Consider the following 23852-nt stretch of genomic DNA (forward strand, 5'->3'; position numbering starts at 1 on the left):
TTTATTTCTTCCATTATTCTGGAATAACTTATTGTTGCAGCAGTAAGAGATCTTCCTCGAGGGTCTTGAACTTATACTATGTAGGCATTAACGGGGGTATCTACCCGCTGCCACCCTCTTAGGAGGTGCTTGGCGGCGTAGCTAATCCTCCGGCAAGCTGTACCTGTTAGGACCTGCAGTTATTTTCTCCTCACTTAAGGGATCCTGCCGCATAAGAGAGAAATCAAATATGGATTGAGGGGTTCCCAATCATGCTCGCCCAGCTAAGCCTGGTGGGGTAGTAAGAGTGTAATGATGGCTTTCTTAATGCTTTATAAAACAATTTTTTAAAATAAAAAATTTTAGTTGAAGAAATTTTTATATTAAAAAGCAATAAAAATTTTTATTAGAAGATATCAGAGTCCTTGAATTTGCTTTGAGATGAGAGTGCCAAATGCACAATCAATCAAGATTAATATTGTACTTATCTTAAAGCAAATTCGATAATTTTGAGACTCAGTGTTGATCATATTTTATTATAATATTTTCATTCATTTTGTTCTAAATAGTTAGGGCCGGTGTGGGATCACTTTTATTTTAATTTTTTTAAGATGTTTTTTTTTTTGTATTTTTTTTTTGCATATTTTTTATTATTTATTTATATTATAAAGAAAATGCTTTTCATATTATTGTCATAAAATATAAGTCAATTAAGGCTTTGTTTGTGACGGCTTTCTTATAATTTTGTAAAGTTATTGTAAAGAAAAATTATTTAAAAATGTTGTATGAAACATTTTTCTATTAAATTTTTTTTTGAAAGCAGGAAAAAGTAGTGGGCGAATATAGTCATCATTTGGCATATTTTTTATTATTTTTTGAAATAAATTTTTAGTAAAAAATTTTCTCGAACTATAAATTTTGTATGAAAAAATTGTTTTAGAAAATAGTAAGAAGCTTTCACAAATGAAAACTTCACTTATGACAGCTTTTTTATTGTTTTATAAAGCAGCTTTCTAGTACAAAGTTTTTTAATCTATAAAATTTTTGTTCAAAAAAATTGCTTTAAGAAGCGGTAAGAAAGCTCTCCCAAACAAAGTTGCGGTTTAAAAATCAAGCAGCAGTACCAAATGAAGCCTAAAACTTCTCATATTTTTAATTAGATGATTTTAACCTTTTTTTCAGCATGACTCTGCTGCTGTTATCCTCATGTTTTATTACTGAATATTATTCCAACTTAGCTGAAATAAGTCAAACGCAATTTTCTGAAATATTGTTTGATTCTGCGTTTCTGATGTTTAAGGTTCCTCCTGTCTTATTGATAGACAACAATGCAAAGGCTTATTAATTCTCCAGTAGCTGGCTCATTAACATATATTTAATCTTGATTTATTTCATATGGTGTCCATATATCCTCTATTTTCTAGAAGCTTCTTCATGATAAGGATATGAGGCAATAACAAATCACCAAAAATAAAAAACTTGACAAATAATAATAATAATATTATTATTATTTATTGATATTGCTAAGAAGAAATTTTAGGTGGAATGGTGGTGGTAGTCGTCGGTTGTCACTAACAGTAGTGGTGGAGGCAGCCGGTTGTGAGTATGGTGATGGCAGAGGCACCATGCCGACGATGGCCACAGTGTTTGGGGGTGGTGGTTGTTTTTGAAAATATTCAAAATTTCTGAAGTTGTTTTTGACTATTTTTATCAATAATTTGATTTTAAAAAATAAAAAAAAACACAATAAATAATTTTTTTAGAGAAAAATAATGAGACAAAATATGCAATTTGGTTTTTTGAGATTTTAAAGTGCATTCCTATAAAATGGTTCTGAAAGCAGCAATAAACTAATATAAACAAGTTTTTCATGATGTCATGCACCTACAATTAAGCTAAGTCATCATTTCATCAACATGAATCTTGAGATAATATTTAAATTATAAATTTTCAAAAATGAATTCTTTACCATCTGAATTTTGATTTCAACAAATTTATATTTGAGTTGAACATCTCAATGAGATGTATCTATTGATGCTACAAGTGTTTTGATCATTCTTCAAATGTGCTCAACTCAATCACTTGAAACATACTTGGATTCTTTAGAATAAGAGAAATTTAATAAGCCCATGATAATCCAATTCATACTTTATTAAGACACTCAAATAATGAATATACATTATTATAGCGTTCTGGAATATTTGCGGTGGTAGAGAAATATGAAGTTTAACATCTTAGAATTGTACGAAGATCCAGTACATAAGCATATAAGAGAGGGTGTAACAGTCATAAGAGGCACCGGTTTTTACATGGAAACCCCTAAGAAGGGTGAAAAACCACGGGCCCTGGCCTAGTTTGAATGAATCCACTAGTATTTGCAGTCAATTACAAATAAGGCCCTTCCTTGGAAGAATATCTTTGCTTGATGTCACAAATGTACATCATATAAAGCACATTACATGGTGGGTGTTACAATAATCAACATAGACATGTTTGTTTGGTCAGCAGGATCATAGTCGATAGGATAGAGGTGAGAAAGATCATAGTAGGCAGTAGACTAGTGTCAGAAAGATCATTGTTTGGAGATGGAAGTCGAAAGGACCGTAGTAGGTGACGGAGGTCGGAAGGACCATAGTTGGCAGGAGATAGGGGTCTAGAAGACTGTAGTTGGTAGGTAACCGGGGTCAAAAAGTCCATTGTCTGGTGATGGAGGTAAAAAAAAAAAAGTCGGCAAGAGATCAGGGTCAAAAAATTGTTGTCTGGTGATGGACGTTGGAAGGATCGTAGTAGACCACGGAGGTCGGAAGGATTATAGTCAGCATAAGAAAAGGGTCCTAAAGATCATGATTGTAGGGTAGTACTCTGGGCATTAGGTGGCGGCCCGGTAGAAGTTTGGGTCTTAAGTGGTGGTCTGATAGAAGTTCGAGCCTCAGGTGGCTGTCCAGCAGAAGTTCGGGCCTCAGGTGGTGGTCTAACAGAAGTCCAGGCATCAGGTGGTGGTCCGGTAGAAGTTCAGGCCTTATAGAAGTCCGGGTCTGAGGTGGTGGTCCAACAGAAGTCCTAGCTTGAGGTGGTGGTCCGGTAGAAGTCCAGGCCTGAGGTGGTGGTCCGGCAAAAGTCTGAGCCTCAAGTGGTGATTTTGCAGAAGTTTGGGCCCAAGTGGCGGTCCGACAGAACTCCGAGTGTTAGGTGATGGTCCGGCAAAACTCCGGGTGTTAGGTGGTGGTCCCGCAGAAGTCCAGGCCTCAGGTGATGGTCTAGTACGTAGAAGTCCGGGCCTCAGGTGATGGTCCAACAGAAGTCCGGGCCTCAGATGATGGTCCGACAAAACTCCATGAGTTAGGTGGTGGTCCGGCAGAACTCCGGCCATCAAGTGGTGGTCCGATGGAACTCAGGGCCTCAAGTGGTGGTATGACGGAACTCCAGGCAATGGTCGAGGAGGAGCAAGGAGGTAAGAGTGATCTTCGATCTCTCTCTTGCTTGGAGCCCCCCTTTCAAGAGGGAGAAGGGGTCTATTATTTATAGATTTCCTAGAGTGACATGGCCTGTAAATAGGAGGAAAATCAAGGGTAAATAGGGATTGGTTTGGATGGACAGCCGATGTTGAATCTCTTGATCGTGAACCGTTCGTCAGACATTTGAAGGTATTAATGATATCAGAATTCTGCGAACTTGGGCTCGTTGGATTCATCTCGTCGAGCCACTCGATTCAACTATAAACATGTCATGTTCGAAACCCATTTGATAATCCAAATTGTGGTTTGGACCTTTCAACAGTGCTTCAGGTCCTCGAATCAGACCCATATGGGCTCGTTTTAAGTTGAATTTGGTGTCGTTGGTTTCATATTTTTGAGACGTTCAATTTGACTATAAGTTTGTTGAAATCAGAGTTTGGATGGCCCCAATTTTAATTTTGGAAGTTTCCAACTTTTTTTGCCTTGAGATTCGGGCCCAATCAAGATAATTTTTTGTTGATGTATCAATTATACATTCAAGATGAGCAATATTAATCATTTGATGAAGTGTTTTGGATTCAGACCAAATTTATCAAAACGCCCCTGTCAAAAAGCTATAAATTTGGCTTTATTTTTTTTCTCAAGGAATTCGAGAGCTAAGAGAATTAAAAAACTCTATCGCATTTTTAGACGAATGACTACCATCATCAATATTTGCCACTATTGTCAAACTTCCATCATCCAACTATTATCGTTTGACTAAATATTAACATCTAACCTTGTTGTCGAATTTTAATTATCTTCTTGTGGACATCTAATTTCTATAATTCTTATGAGGAAAATAAGATAATTGCACTCAATTATATATGATCCAATAGCTTCTTCATTGCTGGAGAAGAGTGAATCCTTGTACCTACAGTTATATAGTGAATTATTACAATTAAGTCAAGTCCCGTGATTTTTCTCTTTCATAGAATTTTCTAGTATCTCTTACAAACTTCTATGTATACTAGATATTTCGATAAAGTTAAGATAGTAAATACTCTACCGCCATGAATTTTCTAGCACCTAACAAATATTCATAAGAAATAGATGATGAAAAGACTATATGATTAGCTTTACTCTCAATTTTCCTGCACTAAATCTGTATTTTAATGTGTTGGACTGACTGAATATAAGAGAGAGAGACAGAGAGAGAGACCTAATACTACCAAAAGAAAAACCTAATACCAATTTAAAAAAAAAGCCCAGACCTCTTAATCTCATCACATGTGGAGGGTTCCATGCATTAATTAAAGGGGCATGAATTATTGGGTGGCCTTTGTTCATTATTAGTACTATTTTTCAAATCCATTGACTTTTTAACGTTTTATATGGCCACCATCTCCCCTTTACAAATGGCAATAGGAAAGGAGAGGATGCTTCATTTTTTAATTAGATGTTAAGTATCAGTATTAGTCCAAATTACAGTGATTAGGATAATAGGTTTCCAAAATTCAGGTTGAAGATTTATGTAAAATAATATTCGTTTTCCCTTAATTAGTTTGCTATTGGTGTGGGTCAGGTAAACTTAAATGCTTCATTAGTAGAGATCCATATGCATTATTTGTGTGATGATCTTCATCTTTCTGAATTTTAATCTCACTGGAATTTCGTGGAGAAATTTTCATCCGAAATCCATCAGAAATTGTATAATATCTTTTTGCCATTGGCATCACTGAGTCTTAGAACGTATTAAGAGCATATCCAACTGAACTCCAAATGCTTGAATGACGTTCCTCGTCAGCTCCAGCCGAACGGTTAAACTTCCGTTATTTGGCTGTGGGTGAACAGTGGAACGCCAATATGGACATTGCACTATTCATCTCCGTCATTTTTATGTCTCTACCGAACTTGTCACGCGAAAGAAGAGACGACCATTACCTGCAAAAGTGGAAAAAATAGAGTTCGATTGGAGATGAATCACGACATTTTTTAGTTTCACGGCATTTTAGAGTGAAAAATGAGATTTTCGGTTGGAGGTGCTCTAAGCCGTCTTTTGCCCCGTGAGAGTGTCGCCACACTTTAGGGACTATTTTTAGCTGGATTTTTTCGATTCTTCCGTGACCTATCTAGGAGCATGAGATAAATTAATCTTTTGAACAAGAGATGAATTAATGAAAAAACCAATGCAACAATTTCTTTAAACTTAGTTAAATCAAGCATTTTTCTTATAATGCCACCTTTGATGCATGCTTATAGATTCTGCTGCAATGTCCAAGACATTAGCTGACACAAAAAGACAAACATGGCTCCAATTTCAAATTTTCTTGATTTTAACTAACTCCAATACTAAAGCTTCGTTTGAGACGGCTTTCTTACTGCTTCTTAAAGCTACTTTCTAGTAAAAAATTAAATTTAAATATCTTTCGAGGGCTTCGGCCCGAAAATTCCCAGAAAGGTGGCTCTTAGTCTCATTTCTATCCCCATAATGACCATGAAGGTTTGCTTCAAACTACTAGTTCAAACCTCACTCTCACACCTATAAATAGAACCCTTTCCTCTGAAGCCATTCACACTTGAAAGCCAAAACCAATTGATCAAAAAGCTTTACTTTTTTTCTTTCAGAGATCCATCTGCAGAGAACAATGGTTGCAGGATCCTTCACCCGAGAGAATGTGACAAAAATTTCGCTTGATAGAGTATGGAAAGCAGGTGTTCTTGATGCTCATAATTTGATCCCAAAGCTTCTATCTGATTTCATCTCAAGTGTCGAGCTTCTTGAAGGAGAAGGTGGACTTGGCACTGTCAAAAAGACCAATTTCACTGAAGGTTTGCTTCATTTTTTATCCAAACCAGAAGTAAATTTGCAAGAAAATTCTATCTGAAAGTTGTAAATAAATTATTCTGAAACTAAACTTCAACAAATCCTACAATTCATTGCAGCTGTGAAGGAATTTCGCTTTGTTACAGACAAGATTGAGTTGCTAGACACTGAGAACCACATAGTAAAGCAGTCTGTCATTGATGGAGGGCTTATTGGCCAAAGGCTAAAATCATACTCATTTGAAATGAAATTTGAAGTAGTAAACAGTTCTGAAACTTTGGGAAAGATCACATTAGAATATGACACCATAGATGACACTCCTCTTAGTGATGAAGAGCAGGAAGAAATCATGAAAGGCTTGTTTCTGATTATAAAGGCTATTGAAGGATATCTGATTGAAAATCCAACTTCTTATGCCTAAATTTATAGCCCATCTGTTGAGGCTAATCTTATTCAGTGCTTGTTTGTGGCTTGTTGTGGTGATAAGAGAGAGTTTCTTGTTTCTTTAAAATGTTAAGAGGAGTGAGTATCTTACTATCTTGTGCTATTTGAAGAGAGGAAGATGTGTTTCTTGTGTTATTTTTCCTCTTCTGTTTGTCTCCAAATGTTTGCTGATGAATAAAGGTTGAAGTTATGATGTTTATTCCAAAGAAGATAGTTTTATCAAATTATTTATTGAGTCTATATTTCTACTATATGATATGCTTTAAAAAAACATGAACAGATCATAATATTAACAAGCCAAACTGTTTATTGTCTTCTGTTAGTCCATAAATATGAGAGCAACAAAGATTGATAGAGTAATACATAGAATAAAAGAAATAAGAGGGTTTATGTTTTGTGTTTGTCTAAAACAAATGATGCTCACAGATGAAATAGACAATTCAGTTCAGGCATCTTCAGTTGTTGAGATAATTTGAAAATTAAGTATCAAACAATCTTATAATAATTAATACTTCGTTTGGGGAGACTTTCTTACACAACAGGAATATCATTTATTACCGGTGGAATTTTCCAGTGAAATTCCGACAGACAATTTTCTGATGGTATATGATGAAACGGCCTTTCCAGCAGTTTTTTCGTTACTTTTATTGCCACCGGCATTTTCTGGCTGCCTTTTCGGTAGCTTTTAAATAATTTGTAATTTTAATACTTTATTTTAATTCATTTTTAATTATTAATTTTCATTTTAAATTAATTATACATTTTAATTCTCATTTTAAACTTGATTATTAATTTTACTTATTTTTTTTTACTTTAAAACTTTATTTTAATTAAGTAGTAATTCAAATAACTTATTATTTATTTTAATATTTTAGTTTAATTATTTTTAATTTTAAATTTCATATAATTATAGTTTACATATAAAAAGAAAAGTTTCTTAATGTATTTTCCTTCTTAGCAAAATGGTTGAGTATTTGAATTTTCAGCGGGAGAAGTTCGAATCCCACGGTAGGCATTTCACGGGTAGCGGACAGGCAGTCGGTTAGGAAGGGAAGGCCACTGGGCAACGGGCGGGCGGGCAGCTCTGGGGTAGTGCGGAAAGCCGGGCAAGGTAGCGGTCAAGCAATGTGGGGAGGGCAGCGGGCGGCTTTTTTTAATTTTTTTTTAAATTTTTCCAACGGCCTAATACCGCCTGATAGACATCATAAATATATTTCGCCAGGAAAATTTTTCCTACGCAGGTTTTACTGACGTAAAATTTTCCGTCAGAAAGCCACCGTTCAATTCACAATTTGCCGGAAAATGATCAATTTCCGCTAGAAAATGCCGTCGGTGATAGATGATTTTCCTATAATGTTAATGCTTCTTAAAAGTTAAAACAACTTTCTAGTTAAAAAAATAAAATTTTTTTATTAAAAATTACTTTAAAAAGCAGTAAGAAAGCCATCCCAAATGAAACCTAATTGTCAAAATTTCGTGTTTTTGATCTTTACACTGGAAAAGAGACTTTGTATAGAGAGTAAATGTTTGATGTGCATTACATCTACCACCTTTCTATGTGTATTTAGAAAGAGAGAAAGAGATGAACTAAGGAGGGCAATAATAATAAAATCCATCATCATCTAGGCTCATGTGATTAATAAGTCAAAAACCAAATAAAATAATAGAATTCATCTTTTTTGACCATTCAAGTTTTTCATGTGACATTTGGCAGAGCATGAATAGATGTTCTTAAATTATTAGCATCCTTAGCAAACAATTTTGACTTGCTCATCATTTCAAGATTTATAATATTATTTATAAAGCTACAAATCTTATGTAATAAATTGATATGATGAACCTATAATATGTACAATAATAGACCAAGAATTTGAAGCCAAAGAAGTAACTTAGTACTCCTTTTATAATAGCCAAAATATAGAACAATTAAATACAAAAATACTCTAAAAAAAGCTCTCCTTAGAACAAAACCAACCCTCTTTATTATCACATAAGATTTTTAAGCATGGGTTACAGGTTTGACTACTACAGAAGGTATTCTTCCACTGTCTTGACGCTCTTAATGAAACCTTTCTTGGCTTACTTGATGTCCTTAGCAACATATATCAACACCAACGAGAGCCTTATAAGCAGAGCCCTACATGGGATCCTGGTTGGGTACCCACGCTCTACGCGGGCGTGCTTCGCCCACCCATGGTAAATTTCGGGATGTCGTAACCCACCCATTCCCACCCACTTTACACTCTTTTTGAATGCAATCTGCCACGGATTGATAACCTTGAGGCTTGTTGTCCTTTGCTATGACTGTTAACTTTCAAGCCGCATATTAGAGTTTACCATGGTCGTAACGCGGTTTAGTGATGCATACTGCATAGTGAAGATTGCGGTAATATACAGAATACAGTGATTAGTAATGTAAATTGATTTATCACCCGATATTGAGTCCCCAATCACGAGGCCTTGGATGTATCCAGACCCTGGGGCAGCTTAACAATGGAGCCATTCCCATTGGTTCGACTTTGAAATGTACATTTGTGTACATGTGGAGGTAGGGATTTGGTCAACAAGATCAATCACAAATATTTGTGTAGATTTACAATATTCAACTTTCAATTAATTGGTATAGTGAGTACATATTATTTAATCATATTATTACCCAAAAAAAAAATATATTGATGTACAAAATGAGTATTAGAATGTGTACTATGGTATTATACTTGATCCTAGTTGGCATGGTAATCCACATATAATAACTTTGTGTTTGTTCAAATCCTCTCTCAAGTAATTTTCTTTAAAGTTCAATATTCTTCTTATCTTTGGTCTATCAAAAGGATGTAAGAAAAAAGCATAAAATTAGATTATATGATCTAATTTGGTTTTATTTGAGACAATTTTTTTACTGTTTTGTAATGTTGTTATAAAGAAAATAATTTTTTAAAACTGTTATCGAAAGTAGCTTTTTAGTACAATTTTTTTTTAAAAACAACGAAAAACAGCTGTGGCCTAAGAGACCTTGCAGTTGTGATCTAAAAAGCAAAGTAATATGAAAGTTGTCTCAAACGAAGATCTAGGCTTTGTTTGGAACAGCTTTCTTACTGTTTCTTAAAACAACTTTTTACTACAAAAATTAAATTTTTATGCTAGAAAACTATTTTAAGAAGCAGTAAAAAAGCCATCCCAAGCGAAGCCTTAATAAAAAGGTATATATACATGAACCAAAATTCCTTCAGATTATTGGGCTAAGAAATAGCATTGGAAGGTTAGGGAGAAAGAAGAGAGGTGCAAACCTGGATTATTCCAGCCAATGAACGTGGCCTAAAAGATAGCAGCAGCTGGGACTTACAGACTCCGCCTCTACTGTTCAGCTTGAACTCATCTTTCCAACGTAATTTACTACTCTTCCTTATTTTGGCTTGCTTGATTTTTCGTTCAGCCGATCAAATGGGTCTTAATGGCGAGTAATCTTGTCAGGATTTGGCATTTTGTCTTCAAAGGTAGGCAGCATGATTGAATGATTCAGTGATTGATTGAAGTGTATGAATAAGCAAAATAGGAGCATGTGTTGTGGAAGATGATCCAAATTTCTGACCTAACTTAGCACTTGTGTGGGATAGCTGCAGCTTTTTATAAAGTTGGTCGTAAATTTGCTATACAAAAGATAAGTTTATTATTATTGTTGTAGAAAAGTAGCTTTCCACTATAGAAATTTCTAAGTAGTGAAAAGACAATGAAAAGCAGCACTCAAATAAGGCATCGTTTGGGATGGCTTTCTTACTGCTTCTTAAAATAGCTTTTTAGTACAAAAATTTAAATTTTTGTATTAAAAAGTTATTTTAAGAAGCATTAAGAAAGCCGTCCCAAACGAAGCCTAAGATTATGATTGCTATCTGAAATGCTAAGAAGCCAGAAAGATGTCCCAAACAAATCATCCTTAGTTATATCATGATGAAAATAGAGAACAGTGTTGTTAATATAAAGTGTATCTATGTTGAAAGTGGGAGCTCTTGACCTGGAAGATAGTCCAAAATTCTAGACTTACTGATCATTATCATTATTTTTTCTTAAGCTGGAAAGAGATGGATCACCTCTTCTGATCCATAGAAATAGAGAACACTGTAATATATTTTACAATATAGAAGTTGCAGCTTAGATTAAAAAAATTTGTGATATATGAATAATTTTAGATCTAAAATTACATCAAAATTTCTGCTGAATTACATAGAATTTTAGGTAGCAAATAAAAGTGCTTAAATAAACTTAATAATTATATAATGATCATAATTTTTAATGTATTAAATAAAATAAAAAATATATTCTGGTTAAGAAAAACATAGATGTATTTATAAAAACTATGAAAGTTGTAAGAAAATTTTTATGCAATATAAGATGATTATGCATGCTTAATTAATACAAATAAGCATGATAACATATAAATAGTACAAACTTATTGATATAATTATTAAACTTGTGCTCATATAAACTTTACAATAATATTAATATTTAGTTCTGAAATCAAAAAATAATTAATACAAATAATAAAGATCAATAAATTAGATAAATATAAAATTTGTCCAAATAAATTCACAAAAAAGTATAGATAAATTCATAATAATATTAAGAACATAATTAAGATCAATTTTTTATCTAAAATAAAATTTATTTCCACCCCCACAACGGATAAACCACAAAATAAAACGATGAAAAACAAAAGCAACTCTCATAATACCTCTCCTTATAACATAAATCAACCCTCTTTATTAGCACATTACAATTTGAAGCACTTTCACTCAAGCAAATATAAGGATTTTAAGCATAGGCTCCAGGGTTGGCTACAAGGTGTTCTTCCACTGCCTTGACGCTATTGATGAAACCTTCCTTAGCCTTCTTGACATCCTCTGCAACATCAACACCAGCAATGGCTTTATATGTTGCTGACACCTTCACAATAGAGCCATTTCCCTTTGGCTCAACCTTGATGTGTGAAGTTGCAGACTCAATCTTGCTGCCCAAATCTCCACCCTCCACAACAGAAGTCTTTAGCTCAAGCTTTTCATGGTCGATGAAATCAAGACGTTCCTTAATAAAGCCAAAAGGCACCGCTGCATAAAAACTCAATGTAATAAGTGCCTATTTGGGATACTTTTTTTAAAAAAAAGAGAAGAGATTGAGTTGCGAACCTGGGGAGAAGTTGATCTGCCTGATGCTCCCCGGACTTCCATCTCCAGAAATTAAAGTAACACCGGTGATGATCTGAGGAATGAGCTTAGGACCGAGATTATGCCAGTCAAGGAATGCGGCCTTAAAGATGGCAGCCGCTGGGGCTTTGGTCTCCACCTCCGCAGTCCAGCTTGAACTCATCTTTCTCCTGCCTTGCTTTAGCTTGTTTTTGATATTTGCTTTGTTTAGCTGGTAGATGTTCATGCAGTGCAGTTTAGCTGAGCTTTTATACTGGTTTGATGGTGAGGTTGATGAAGATTATTAATGTGGTCAGCACATTTGGTATTTTTCTTCAAAGTTAGGCAGCTTGATTGATTGGCCTATTGGTTTTTTAATGACTGGACAAGGAAAATGTTAGCTTGTGCTGTGGATGATGGTGCAAAGCTCTCACCTAACTTCGTTAGATTGGGAAGAAAATAGAGAACAGTGTTGTTAATATAAAATATTTGAATCTGGAAGCAGTTCAAAGTTCTACACTTATTGACCTTTATTTTATTTTCTTCTTAAGCTGGAAAGAGAAGGGGACACCTCTTTTGATCCACAGAGTGAGAGAAATAATGAAGAGTTTGAGGTTCTTTTGCTTCTAGATGTGTTTATCTTGGGCGGGGTCATTAATTCTCCATTAATTAGTACTTGTGAGGAGAAAATTTTGAAGTATTAGAAAGTGTTTTTGTGCAATAAATATATATCATTTAAAATTGTTTAAGCAAAATTAAGCTAATGATAATTGATGCCGTCAGTGTTTTTTTGCTTGATGATAACTGTAACTATAGGTAGAAGTTAAAGTTGCGTCCGGATTATTATGTATGTGTAGTAAAAACATAGTAAAAACGCAATATGTACAGTAACTTCGCTTTTACCGTGCACACTTAAAGAATCCGGATGGGGTCTCCTTATGTAATGATCTCTTCTTAGCCAGTGACGGAGTCGGGCACAAATTTTTAGTTTTAAAATATGATTAACCTTTTTGCACGTGATTTGGGACTGACAATGATGTTTTTAAAAGTTTTTCATATTAGAGGTCTTATTACAAGAAGATAAATTGTTAAATAAAAGAACTTATAATTGAGAACAACCTTTATGAGTAAGAACACAAAATGAATAATATTGTTTTTTTAGTCTCTATTAATTTTTGTGAAAGCTCTCCAAAGCTTGTTAGAAGTGAAGAGTAGTGGCATCTAGAAGTGATGGGATCTATTCATAAGTGATTTGCATCTTGAAAAAGAGATTCTTAAAAGAGGGGCTATCAACAAAAAAAATGTCCAAGTTTAAAGGGTTATATGTAGGTAAATCTTTTAAAAATTAAACATAAATTAATCTAATCATTTTATTGGGTATTTGATGTATTAATAACTGATTTTTTCTTTTTAGTTTTAAGTAGTCAAAATTTTTTATATTAAAATATCCTAAAATATAAATATTTTATTTAAAAATATGATAAAAGCCACTTATATGTTACTTTTGAGTAAACATAATTTTAAATTTCAATAAATAAAATGTCAGTTTTTTTTTTTTAAATTAAAATTCTATTTCATCGTCAAAAAAGTTACACGGACCTTAGAGGGATTAATAACTCGCTCTCAAAGAGCTACAATTGTAAGGAAAAAGAAAACCTAAGGAGCCATCAATTCCTATCTTTTTTTTTTTTGAAGAAAATTCCTATCTAGTTACAAACAAGTAAAAAATATTAAAAGGCAACAACATGAGTAGATATGAATTATCCAATATCAAGAAGACTAGAAGAGCCAAAAGTACATCTTGCAAGATATCAAAAAATATTTTGCAAGTAGCAAATTACAAAGTCCACACATGCCTTATGTAGAAGCCAAAAGAATGAAGGATAGTCATGATCTGTAGTAGAGAAAATCACAAAGACAAATCCACATCTATCACAACCATTCTGACATGGGTGAAATAACTAGAAATGAAGCATTAGCTAACAAACAATCAACTCCCTTATACGGGCAATAAAAAGAATAAAATAAGATTCAGACAACACATAACAACCACTATAGGAAATTCAACTATTACCAACGGCTACGATCGGAGGTCATATAGCAGCCGGTAATACCGGCGGTTTCGGCGGCGGTTTGAACGCCGGTATTAACCGACGGTCTTTAATAAACTACTTCCGGAATTAGCGGCGATTTAATAACCGCGGGGTGTGGCACCGGTTTAATTTAATACCGGCGGTCTATTAAGTTATTAATTTTTGGCGATTTAAACTGCCGGTAAAAGCCCTAAATCTACCCAGCTCGAGCCTTCCTCCTCATTTCTTTGTACTTCTCTCTCTGTTGCAGACGGCTCGACCCCTCCTCGCGATCGTACCTCCGAGTACCTCACAGGAATTGAATCCAGAGCCAACAAGCTCCCTCCGGCCGAAGATCTTGCCCCCAAGCTGAACCCCTCTCCTCTCCGGCCTCCTTGAGTTGCACGCCCCGATATTCTTCTCCAACCGTCAGACTCGTCCACCTCCTCTACCTTAATCGTCGGCTCTCCTCTTTGTTGTAGGTAAATTCTCTAAAAAAGTGCTCGATAATCTCCTATTATTAATGCTTTGATGCTCATCCAAACACACTTAGAAAGATTGATGTATTATTCTTGTTGGTAAGGCTAGAGAGGGACTTGAAGCTAAACATGAATTATGGAGGTCAACCTTAGGGGCTGTTTGGTAGAATCTAGGATTTCATTTAAGTATGATTTTGTAAATCATCAAAATCCAAATTTATGAAATCCTGAGGGGGTTAAATCTTGAGAAATGTTTGGTAACCTTCATAAGAAAGCGGGCATCATATTAAGAAAATACATACATGATTTATTATATCATATTATTTTGCTATCACTTTTATTAATAACTATTATTCTATACATAATAATCTCCAATGTGTACATATATCCATGGATGTTGTATAAGCCAGAGGGTTGCAGCGCTGACGAGAGAGATAGAAGAAATGAGAAAGGTTTAATAAGAGATGCATGCAGAGCTGTGATCTTATAGAGATGACAATTAAAAGAAGAAAGAGCAAGAGCAGCCACATGCATCACTAGACAGCGAGGACACAGAGGATGATTAGTACTCTTATTTGTTTGATAAACTTATGATGAACTTATTTGGTTTAAACATTTGGTTTGATGAACTTGTTGTTTGAAATCAAAGACTTTATTTGTTTATTTGATTTGACGAGTTTATTTGTTTTGATGAACATTGTAGAATTTATAATAGTTGTGATTGATTATAGTAGTGTGTTGCCCATATAGTGGCGTGTTGTTCATATTGTTGTCTATTATGTGTAGGTTTAGAGTTTAGAGTAAAAATTAGTAAAATAGAGGGAAGGCTGTCATTTTTTTTTTCAAATGCTACAAGCTTTCGGCGGCCAACCGGCGATTTTGCCGTCGGAAACATCGATACCGGACGACTAATCATAGCCGTTGGTAATTACCAACGGTTTACAGACGATTACCGGCGGTTTATCTACCGGTAATTCCAACTAAGATCCAACTATGAAAACAAAATTATTATAGCCCATTAGAGACCAAAATAGCACATTACCACACCAGAACACCCAAAATATAGAAATAAAGAGCAAACCAAAGTGCAAGATTCACTCATAGCATGAAAACATATTCAACCACAAAATTGCTTTCTCATATAAGGAGTACCCAATTTATCAAGTATCATGCCTTTAAGTAGACCAAGGCTGTAATCTTTATTAAAATATATGGTATTAGGGATCTTAGCACCTTCCTTAGCCAATCAATCAGCACAAACATTATCTTCTCTCCGAATATGAGAGATTTTATAGTTAACTTTATATCAAGTATAATTAATATTTTGTGAAACAAATTAAAATATTAGCATTAAGACATTTAAGGGAAACAACTAAAGTAGCAAACAATTTGGAATCATATTCAATCCAAATATTTAAAATTTTTCTTCTCAATGTGCAACAAAAGCCCCATAAAAAGAGCACTTAATTCAACATACAACATATTGCCATTGGAAATTCTAGAAGTAAAATCATATAAAACTCACCTTGATGACCCCTTATGATACCGCCGCAACCAACACCACTACTAGTAATAGAACCATCAACATTAAGTTTAAATTCGTGAACTATGAGGTTTGATCCACCTCAATATTATAGGATTTCCATACCTTTCAAAGTTTATACAATTAATGTTAAAATACAATAAGCAATTGTGAAATAAAAAATGAGATGTTTAAACCTTAACTATATATTTAAGAAATAAGAAAGCTAATATGGGCCTACTAAAATGATAATTGGCATGCAGCTGTGATATCAACATAAGTAGCATAACCCTTTAACCAATTGTGCTAACATGTCTAATTAGGTACCGTTAGTTATAAAAATATTTATTTTATTATTATTGGGTAAGTGGGCTCGAGCCCTAGGGCCCCCACTATAGATTTTTTTCTGACCTTAGTTTTAGGCATGAGGCTTAGCATTCCTGTTTGATTTCTTAATATTAATTACTTGGAAGCCCTTTCTCTTCATAAGCCACATATATTCATATAATTTTATTGATATATTTTCATCACTCTTAATCATCTACTTATTATTTCTTATAACGCATCTCTCTGTTTGCTCTTCCTTGCGATATTATTTGCATGTGTTGATGATGCTAAGACACTTGCAGACATATCTCATATGAATAAAAATCCTACCAAAACACTATTCTATTAAATCTTAAAGGAAATAAAAAAAAACACACTTAATTATAGATTTTTCAGAGCCCTTGTCTAAGATATAGATCAACCAGAGGACATTAACATGCGGAAATCGATCATCTAAAAGAAGATAAATTCATATTGTTTCAACATATGTGTAGATAAGGGAAAATTTTGGTTATATGATATATATATATGGTATATATATATATTATATATAATATTATATTATATATATATATATTAGGTATATATTATATATAATGTATTATATGGTAAACCGGCTGTGGTCTACGTGTTAATATCAAAAAGCGGGTTACAAAGTCCTTTATATAGGAAATCAACTAGCTTCGCTAATGCTGAGAGAGCTACAATTCAAAAAGTAAAAAAACCTATGAGCTGTGGTCCTTGTCTAGGAGTACAATTTAAGCAGAAAAAGAACTAGGGCTGTAAATTATCTATCTATCTCAAAAAGGGAGCTCAGAAAAGTATGAGTTCAGCAAAGACGTCCTGCAAAAAAGAAGATACAAAAAGATATATATCATCTCTAATTAAAGAGCCCATATATATTTGATACCTGTGTCTTAACATTTGGATCGGGAGTGACAACAGAAATATATAACATGCCAAACATACTCCAAAAGCCAAGTTATTAGACAGATAAAAGTAACACAGATAACTGAACTGCAAGAAGATAGAATAAGTGTTGCTTTTTAAAAATGAGAAAGACTTGCAAAAAAATCGAAAGCGTATTCCCGACCAGCAAATAGGAACAGCAAACGCGAAAGACATCAGCAGCACCTCAAAAAACCTGAGGTTCGACTTGGTATATATATAATATATAAACTATATATATATTTATTGCCATCCTTCAAAACAACCCATATTAGAAACTGATAGCACCACTGCACCTCAATACACACTATTAAATAAATCATAATAATACTTGAGATTCACTGCGGAAGAAAGGAAAATAGAAAGATGCTCTAATTTTACTTCCACCACACACAGTAGCCCAGTTATATATATATCTTATATCTATCACGAACGCCAAATTGATCGAAACAAAAGGAAACCAGCAAAAACATAGTGCAGCAGTAAAAAAAAAATACATAAAGGTAAAATTAATGAAAATATAACAAAGAGGATCAGAGAAAATAAACAGAAAAACTTTAACCTATATATATATATATTTATATTTAACTATATCTAATGTAAGCGCAAAGCCCACTTATCAAGATTGATCTTATATCTCTATATATATATCAAATCATGGATATATTATTCTTATAAAGGATATGTTGCCCAACCTCCTTTTAGCTAACCAATCAGGACACCTATTAGCTTCACATAGATATGAGATAGTATTAAGTTTAATAGTGAGACAAGAAGCAGTTTAATTTCGCTTATAAGATAAAAAATTTGCGGATTGCCAGGAAACAGATGTTTATTAATAATGCTGGATAAGTAACAACCATCAACCTCAATCCAAATACATATTAAAGCCCTTGTTAGCACAAATTTCAGACAAAAAAAAAAAAAAGAGCATAAAGTGCGTCGAGATCGTGATAATAAATTAGGCATGAGTGATGTTAATCGGAGTGAGAAAGCTGCGCCAATAGCTTACCCGTGCAGCACCTAATAATACCACCAGCACCGCACCATAGGACCAGTAAATCATCAGAATTCAGCTTAAAGTAAGAGTGTGTGGGTTTATCCAAGACCCATAATATCCGCAGAATATATCGATATCTCTATATATATATTCCTCTATATTCAAAGCCAAATGTTAATAGTTCTTACATTTTTTTTTTTTGAAATGAGCTTGTTAGGAGTGCTCTTAAATTTGAAAAATTTTCTGCTTAACATTAGAAATTGATGATTTTGCATAATCCATCTTAATACCATTGTGGCTTGCTTATTGTGAGCTTTCCAAATAAACCAAACAATAAGAATTAGGAATGAGGTTGAAAATGTGACCTTTGAAATATGGAAGCCAAGCTGGTTTTGATAACAGAAAATAAGATTGTCTGCAAATTACCAAACCTGCTTGTTTGCAGATATTAATTAAAGAAATTCCAAACTTGTTGAAGCAATGACACCAGAAGCAAAAAAAGATGATCATGTCCTCAATATCCGAGCAACACATGCACTTAGAAATATCCTGAAAACCTTTCAGGTTGGAGGTTCTAGCATCCATCGGATTGGTAACCTTTGAACATCTCCAAAGTAAAAGTTAGAGTTAAGGGAAAGGGGAAAATTAAGTATGCCAAATTTGGCAGAGTATAAATTAGAGTTGTCTTCTTGATTCTAAGCTTCCAATATCTTTTAAACTAAGATTGCCAGAGACAAAAGAGAGAATAAAATAACGTTCTTGTATCACGGAGTTTGAAGAAAGCATCTAAAAGATTTTTTTTCAACAGATGAAAGGAAGGAACCATCTCCAACAATTTTTAGTAAATTTCCCAAGGTGTCATTGTTAAAAAGATTAAACTTTAATACTACTTAAAGACCGAGTATTAAGTAAAGAGTCATAGAAAATAATCAAGCCAATTATCTTGCCAGAAAAAAATGTCACCTTACCAAGCCCCATTGAATAAAATGTGTATGTCTTTTTCTTTAACTATGTATTCTGTTTTCTTTTTATTTATAAAGTGAATTATATTTATCTTTCAAGGTAGTATAATCTTCTCTCGATGAAGTACTCAAAAGGAAAACAAAATGATATTGTTTACATGTGTTATTCTATTCTTATTTTTCAGAATACACCAATTATCAATACTCACCTTAATAATGATTTTGAGTAGTCTTTGTAGCACAGACTCTCTTATTATCAACGTAATATGTGGTGATGCCAATATTGATGGGATGCATGGCAACGATGATATATCAACATTGGTTGAGATGACATATATTGTCTTACTAGTGTTTGTGTACTGTATACCATGGGGAAAATAGTTGGCTTTGGCCTTCTAGCATCATGTTCGTGTGATGGCAAACATCATCATGTTATTGATTGTAGGGTTCAACTTATACAGATGTCAGTTATTAGTCTTATTGGTGGACATCAGCGATCATCCGTATTGCCAATAGAGTACATTAACATTGTCAACTTATAATGGACCTCAATAAGCACTCAGGGTATAAGCATTGTCGTGTTTCTTGCATGGTGAGCATGAATTGACCTTTAGATAAAACTAGCATTGGGCATGTGTTGACCTTACGGCAATAATGAGCTTGGCCATATGGAACCATTGGACATTGATCTGTTGTGAAGAAGGCATTAATCTTGTAATAATAATGAGTTCAATATACTGGCATATTGCGAAAATATCTTATTGATGATGGTAGGCATAGTATTTGTGTAATAATTGGGTATTACTGTTGGTGGCCAATAGTGAGAATTAAACTTGTGGCATCACTAGTCATTAGCCTTTGTACAATTGGGCATCAGTTGTATGATGTTCTTGGTGACATTGAGCAAATAATTTACTAGTTTTATATAATTGAATGGCTTCACAAATTAGGTTTTTGCCATAAAAAAAATAATGTATTAATAGATACCATAAAGAATTTTAAGTAAAAATTGAATTTCTAAAACTTATTAAAAAATTATAAGCTATAGCTAATTATCTTAATTAATATATTAAGCATCATCATTTAAATAACAAACTTAATGATCTAAGTATGAAGCTTGAGTTCACATACATTTTAAATTAACATTTGCCTTCTTTTAACGATGAAAACACCACCCATTCTTTTTTGCCTTACGTTAATAAGATAAATTCTACAATAATATAGTTGCAAAAAAAAGAACAAGTTTAGTTAAATCAATGTTTGTTTAGAATTGGCCTCCACTATCTATAGTACTATTTATTGATAGTGATGGTCCTTTGTTTCACGTATTCTAATATCTTTAAATATTATTATATATAATTTAGAAACACTAAACAAGATAAGTAAAACATGATCACCAAATAGCTGTACTTGAGCCCAAAAAATAGCATTAATATTCTTTTAATTTGTTTGTAGGCAAACATACTTCCACTTATAATTAGATTAATCATAACATAGAACAATGAAATACAAAAGCACTCTCTTGAAAGCTCTCCTTATAATATAAATCAACACTCTTTATTAGTACATAACAATTTGAAGCTCACTCTTGCTCAAACAAATAAGGTTTTAAGCATAGGCTCCAGGTTGGCTACAAGGTGTCTTCAACAGCCTTGACGTATTATGAAACCTTCCTTAGCCTTCTTGCATATCCTCACCAACATCAACCACCAGCAAAGGGCTTTATATGTTGCTGACACCTTCACAATTAGAGGCCATTTCCCTTTGGCTCAACCTTGATGTGCGAAGTTGCAGACTCAATCTTGCTGCCCAAATCTCCACCCTCAATAATAGAAGTCTTCAGTTCAAGCTTCTCATGGTCGATGAAATCAAGACGCTCCTTAATAAAACTAAAAGGCATCACTGCATAAAAACTCAATGTAATGAGGGCCTATTTGGGATAAAAAAAAATAAAAAAAGCATAAAAATTATTAAGCAAAAGAGAAGAGATTGAGTTGCGAACCTGGGGAGAAGTTGATCTGCCTGATGCTCCCCGGACTTCCATCTCCAGAAATTAAAGTAACACCGGTGATGATCTGAGGGATGAGCTTAGGACCGAGATTATGCCAGTCAAGGAATGCGGCCTTAAAGATGGCAGCCGCTGGGGCTTTGGTCTCCACCTCCGCAGTCCAGCTTGATGAACTCATCTTTCTCCTGGCTTGGTTTAGCTTGTTTTTGATGCTTTGTTTAGCTAGTAGATGTTCATGCAGTGCAGTATGGCTGAGCTTTTATACTGCTTTGATGGTGAGGTTGGTGAAGATTTATCTTGTCGGGATATTTGGTATTTTTCTTCAAAGGTCGGCAGCGTGGATGATTGACCGGCCTATTGGCTAGCTAATTAAAGAGTGTGAATAAGGAAAATCGCAGCTTCTCTTGTGGAAGATGGTGCAAAGCTCTCACCTAACTTCGTTAGATTGGGAAGAAAATAGAGAACAGTGCTGTTAATATAAAATATATGAATGTGGAAAGTATTAAGTAGTCCAAAATTCTGGACTTATTGACCTTTATTTTATTTTCTTCTTAATCTGGAAAGAGATGGAAACACCTCTTTTGATCCATATAAATAGTGAACAGTGTGAGGTTGGTGGCCGCGCGCATTTAATTTGGTTTGCTTTGGATGTGTTTATCTTAGGCGGGGTCATTAATTCTCCTTTAGTACTTGCGAGGAGAAAATTTTGAAGTATTAGAAAGTGTTTTTGGCCGGTAAACATATATCATTTAAATTTGTTTATGCGAAATTAAGCTAATGATAATTGATGCAGTCAGTGTTTTTTTGCGTGATGATAACTGTAAATTTAAGTAAATGTTGCGTCTGGATTTTGTGAGTGTGTACAGTAAAAGTGCAGTTGCATAGTAACCACATTTTTATTGTGCACACTTATAGAATCCAAATGGTTCTCCAATTTGGACTCTGCACGTAATGATCTCTCTTTTGCCAGTGATAGAGTCGGGGATAATTTTCATTTTTAAAAATTTGATTAACCATTTTGCATCGTGACTTGGGACTGCATTGATGGTTTTAAAAGTTTTTCATATTAGAGGTTTTATTATATATAACAAGATAAATTATTAAGTAAAGAACTTATAATTGAGAACAACCTTTTGAGTAAGAACTAAGAACACAAAATGAACAATATTGTTTTTAAGTCTCTATTAATTTTTGCGAAAGCTCTCCAAAGCTTGCAGAAGAGAAGAGTAGTGCCATAGAGAAGTGATGGGATCTATTCATAAGATTTAGTAAGTGATTTGCTCTTGAAGATGAGATTTTTAGAAGAGGGGCTATCAACCAAAAAGTTGTTCAAGTTTAAAGGGTTATATGTAGGTAAATTTTTTAAAAAATTAACCTACACATTTTATTGGGGCATTTGATGTATTAATGAGTGATTGCTTGCTTTTTAGTTTTAATTGGTTAAAATTTTTTATATTAAACAATCCTCAAATATAAAAATTTTATTTTAAAATATGATAAACGCCACTCATATGTTACTTATGAGTAAACTTAATTTTAAATTTGAATAAATAAAATGTGAGTTCTTTTTTTTTTTTTTTTTTTTAAAATTTTTTTTTTTTTTTTTTTTGAAAATTAAAATTCTATTTCATCGCCAAAAATTTTACACTGTCCTTAGAGGGATCAATAACTCGGTGTCTAAGAGCTACAATCACAAGGAAAAAGAAAATCTAAGGGGCGTTGATCCATATCTAGTTTACAAACAAGAAAAAAAAATGTAAAAAAGGCAGGCTTAGGGCCAAACCCAAAAACTGAATAGGATCAGCAACAACAACATATATGAATTATCCAATATCAATATGACTTGAAGAGCCAAAAGTACATCATGTAAGATTTTAAAAAATATATTGCAACTAGCAAATGATAAAGTCTACACATACCTTGTCACGACCCAACCCGATCGGAACGAATCCCTTCGCGTCGGGCCGCGACAAATGTTGAAAATTCAGTATCTAGTTTTGGAATTTGCTTCAGACATTCTTCCAAATTTCAGACATATAGAACATAAAACACAGAGCTACTATAACTTCCAAATATACAGAACAGTTCATCTATCATTTTCTTTTTCCTTCATCAAAACAATCATGTACAATATAGTGCATGGCTACAGACAGAAAGAACATAACAAAAAAATCATGACTGTACAAAAATCAAAAGTACAAAATACCTAATCACTGATCAGACACAGAACTGCTAGTCCAAGACTTCCTCCCTTTCACAGAACCTAAAAATCACACAGAAAATAATGATGAGCTAACAGCTCAGCAAGACTACAATTGCCCATCAAAATCTCCAGAAATTCACAACAAAAAATACATCAGAATAGGAGCCATATAGAATTCAGATAATCATACAAAAATAGTAGAATAAACAGAACAGATACTTGATCAAACAAAAATCAAACCACTGAACAGAACGGAAGAACTGAATTCACCTTACATAACAGAATAATCAAGTCAATTTTACAGAACAGATAGAATCGTACAGAACAAACAGAAGCGTACAGAACAGATTTCAAATCAGATAAAATCACATTACAATATCAGATCACATATCACACATCAGAATCAGATATCAGATATCCCTGACCCAGACAGAATCTCAATGGATTATGGCCCCTTATACCTACCTTCCATG

At 33.7% G+C, this 23852-nt stretch overlaps 3 protein-coding genes across 3 annotated transcripts; 1 reads left to right on the forward strand and 2 right to left on the reverse strand.

Moving 5' to 3' along the window:
- The first annotated feature begins 6013 nt into the window (after positions 1-6013).
- Positions 6014-6865, forward strand: LOC110109024 (major pollen allergen Bet v 1-M/N). Its single transcript, XM_020839919.2, has 2 exons — positions 6014-6245; positions 6360-6865. Exons 1-2 carry the CDS (start codon positions 6062-6064, stop codon positions 6659-6661), a joined length of 486 nt encoding a protein of 161 aa, XP_020695578.1. The 5' UTR covers positions 6014-6061; the 3' UTR covers positions 6662-6865.
- Positions 6866-11415: 4550 nt separating this feature from the next.
- On the reverse strand, positions 11416-12120 carry LOC110109014 (pathogenesis-related protein 1-like). The gene is made up of 2 exons (XM_020839906.2): positions 11862-12120; positions 11416-11783 (listed from the first exon to the last, which is right to left on the reverse strand). The coding sequence occupies exons 1-2, from the start codon at positions 12103-12105 to the stop codon at positions 11491-11493; spliced, it is 537 nt and encodes a 178-aa protein (XP_020695565.1). The 5' UTR covers positions 12106-12120; the 3' UTR covers positions 11416-11490.
- Positions 12121-20855: 8735 nt separating this feature from the next.
- On the reverse strand, positions 20856-21401 carry LOC114578349 (pathogenesis-related protein 1-like). Its single transcript, XM_028691965.1, has 2 exons — positions 21171-21401; positions 20856-21070 (listed from the first exon to the last, which is right to left on the reverse strand). The coding sequence occupies exons 1-2, from the start codon at positions 21352-21354 to the stop codon at positions 20916-20918; spliced, it is 339 nt and encodes a 112-aa protein (XP_028547798.1). The 5' UTR covers positions 21355-21401; the 3' UTR covers positions 20856-20915.
- Between the last annotated feature and the right edge of the window lie 2451 nt (positions 21402-23852).

The sequence above is a fragment of the Dendrobium catenatum genome, unplaced genomic scaffold (genome assembly GCF_001605985.2).
Source record: "Dendrobium catenatum unplaced genomic scaffold, ASM160598v2 original_scaffold_96786, whole genome shotgun sequence".
NCBI lineage: Eukaryota > Viridiplantae > Streptophyta > Magnoliopsida > Asparagales > Orchidaceae > Dendrobium > Dendrobium catenatum.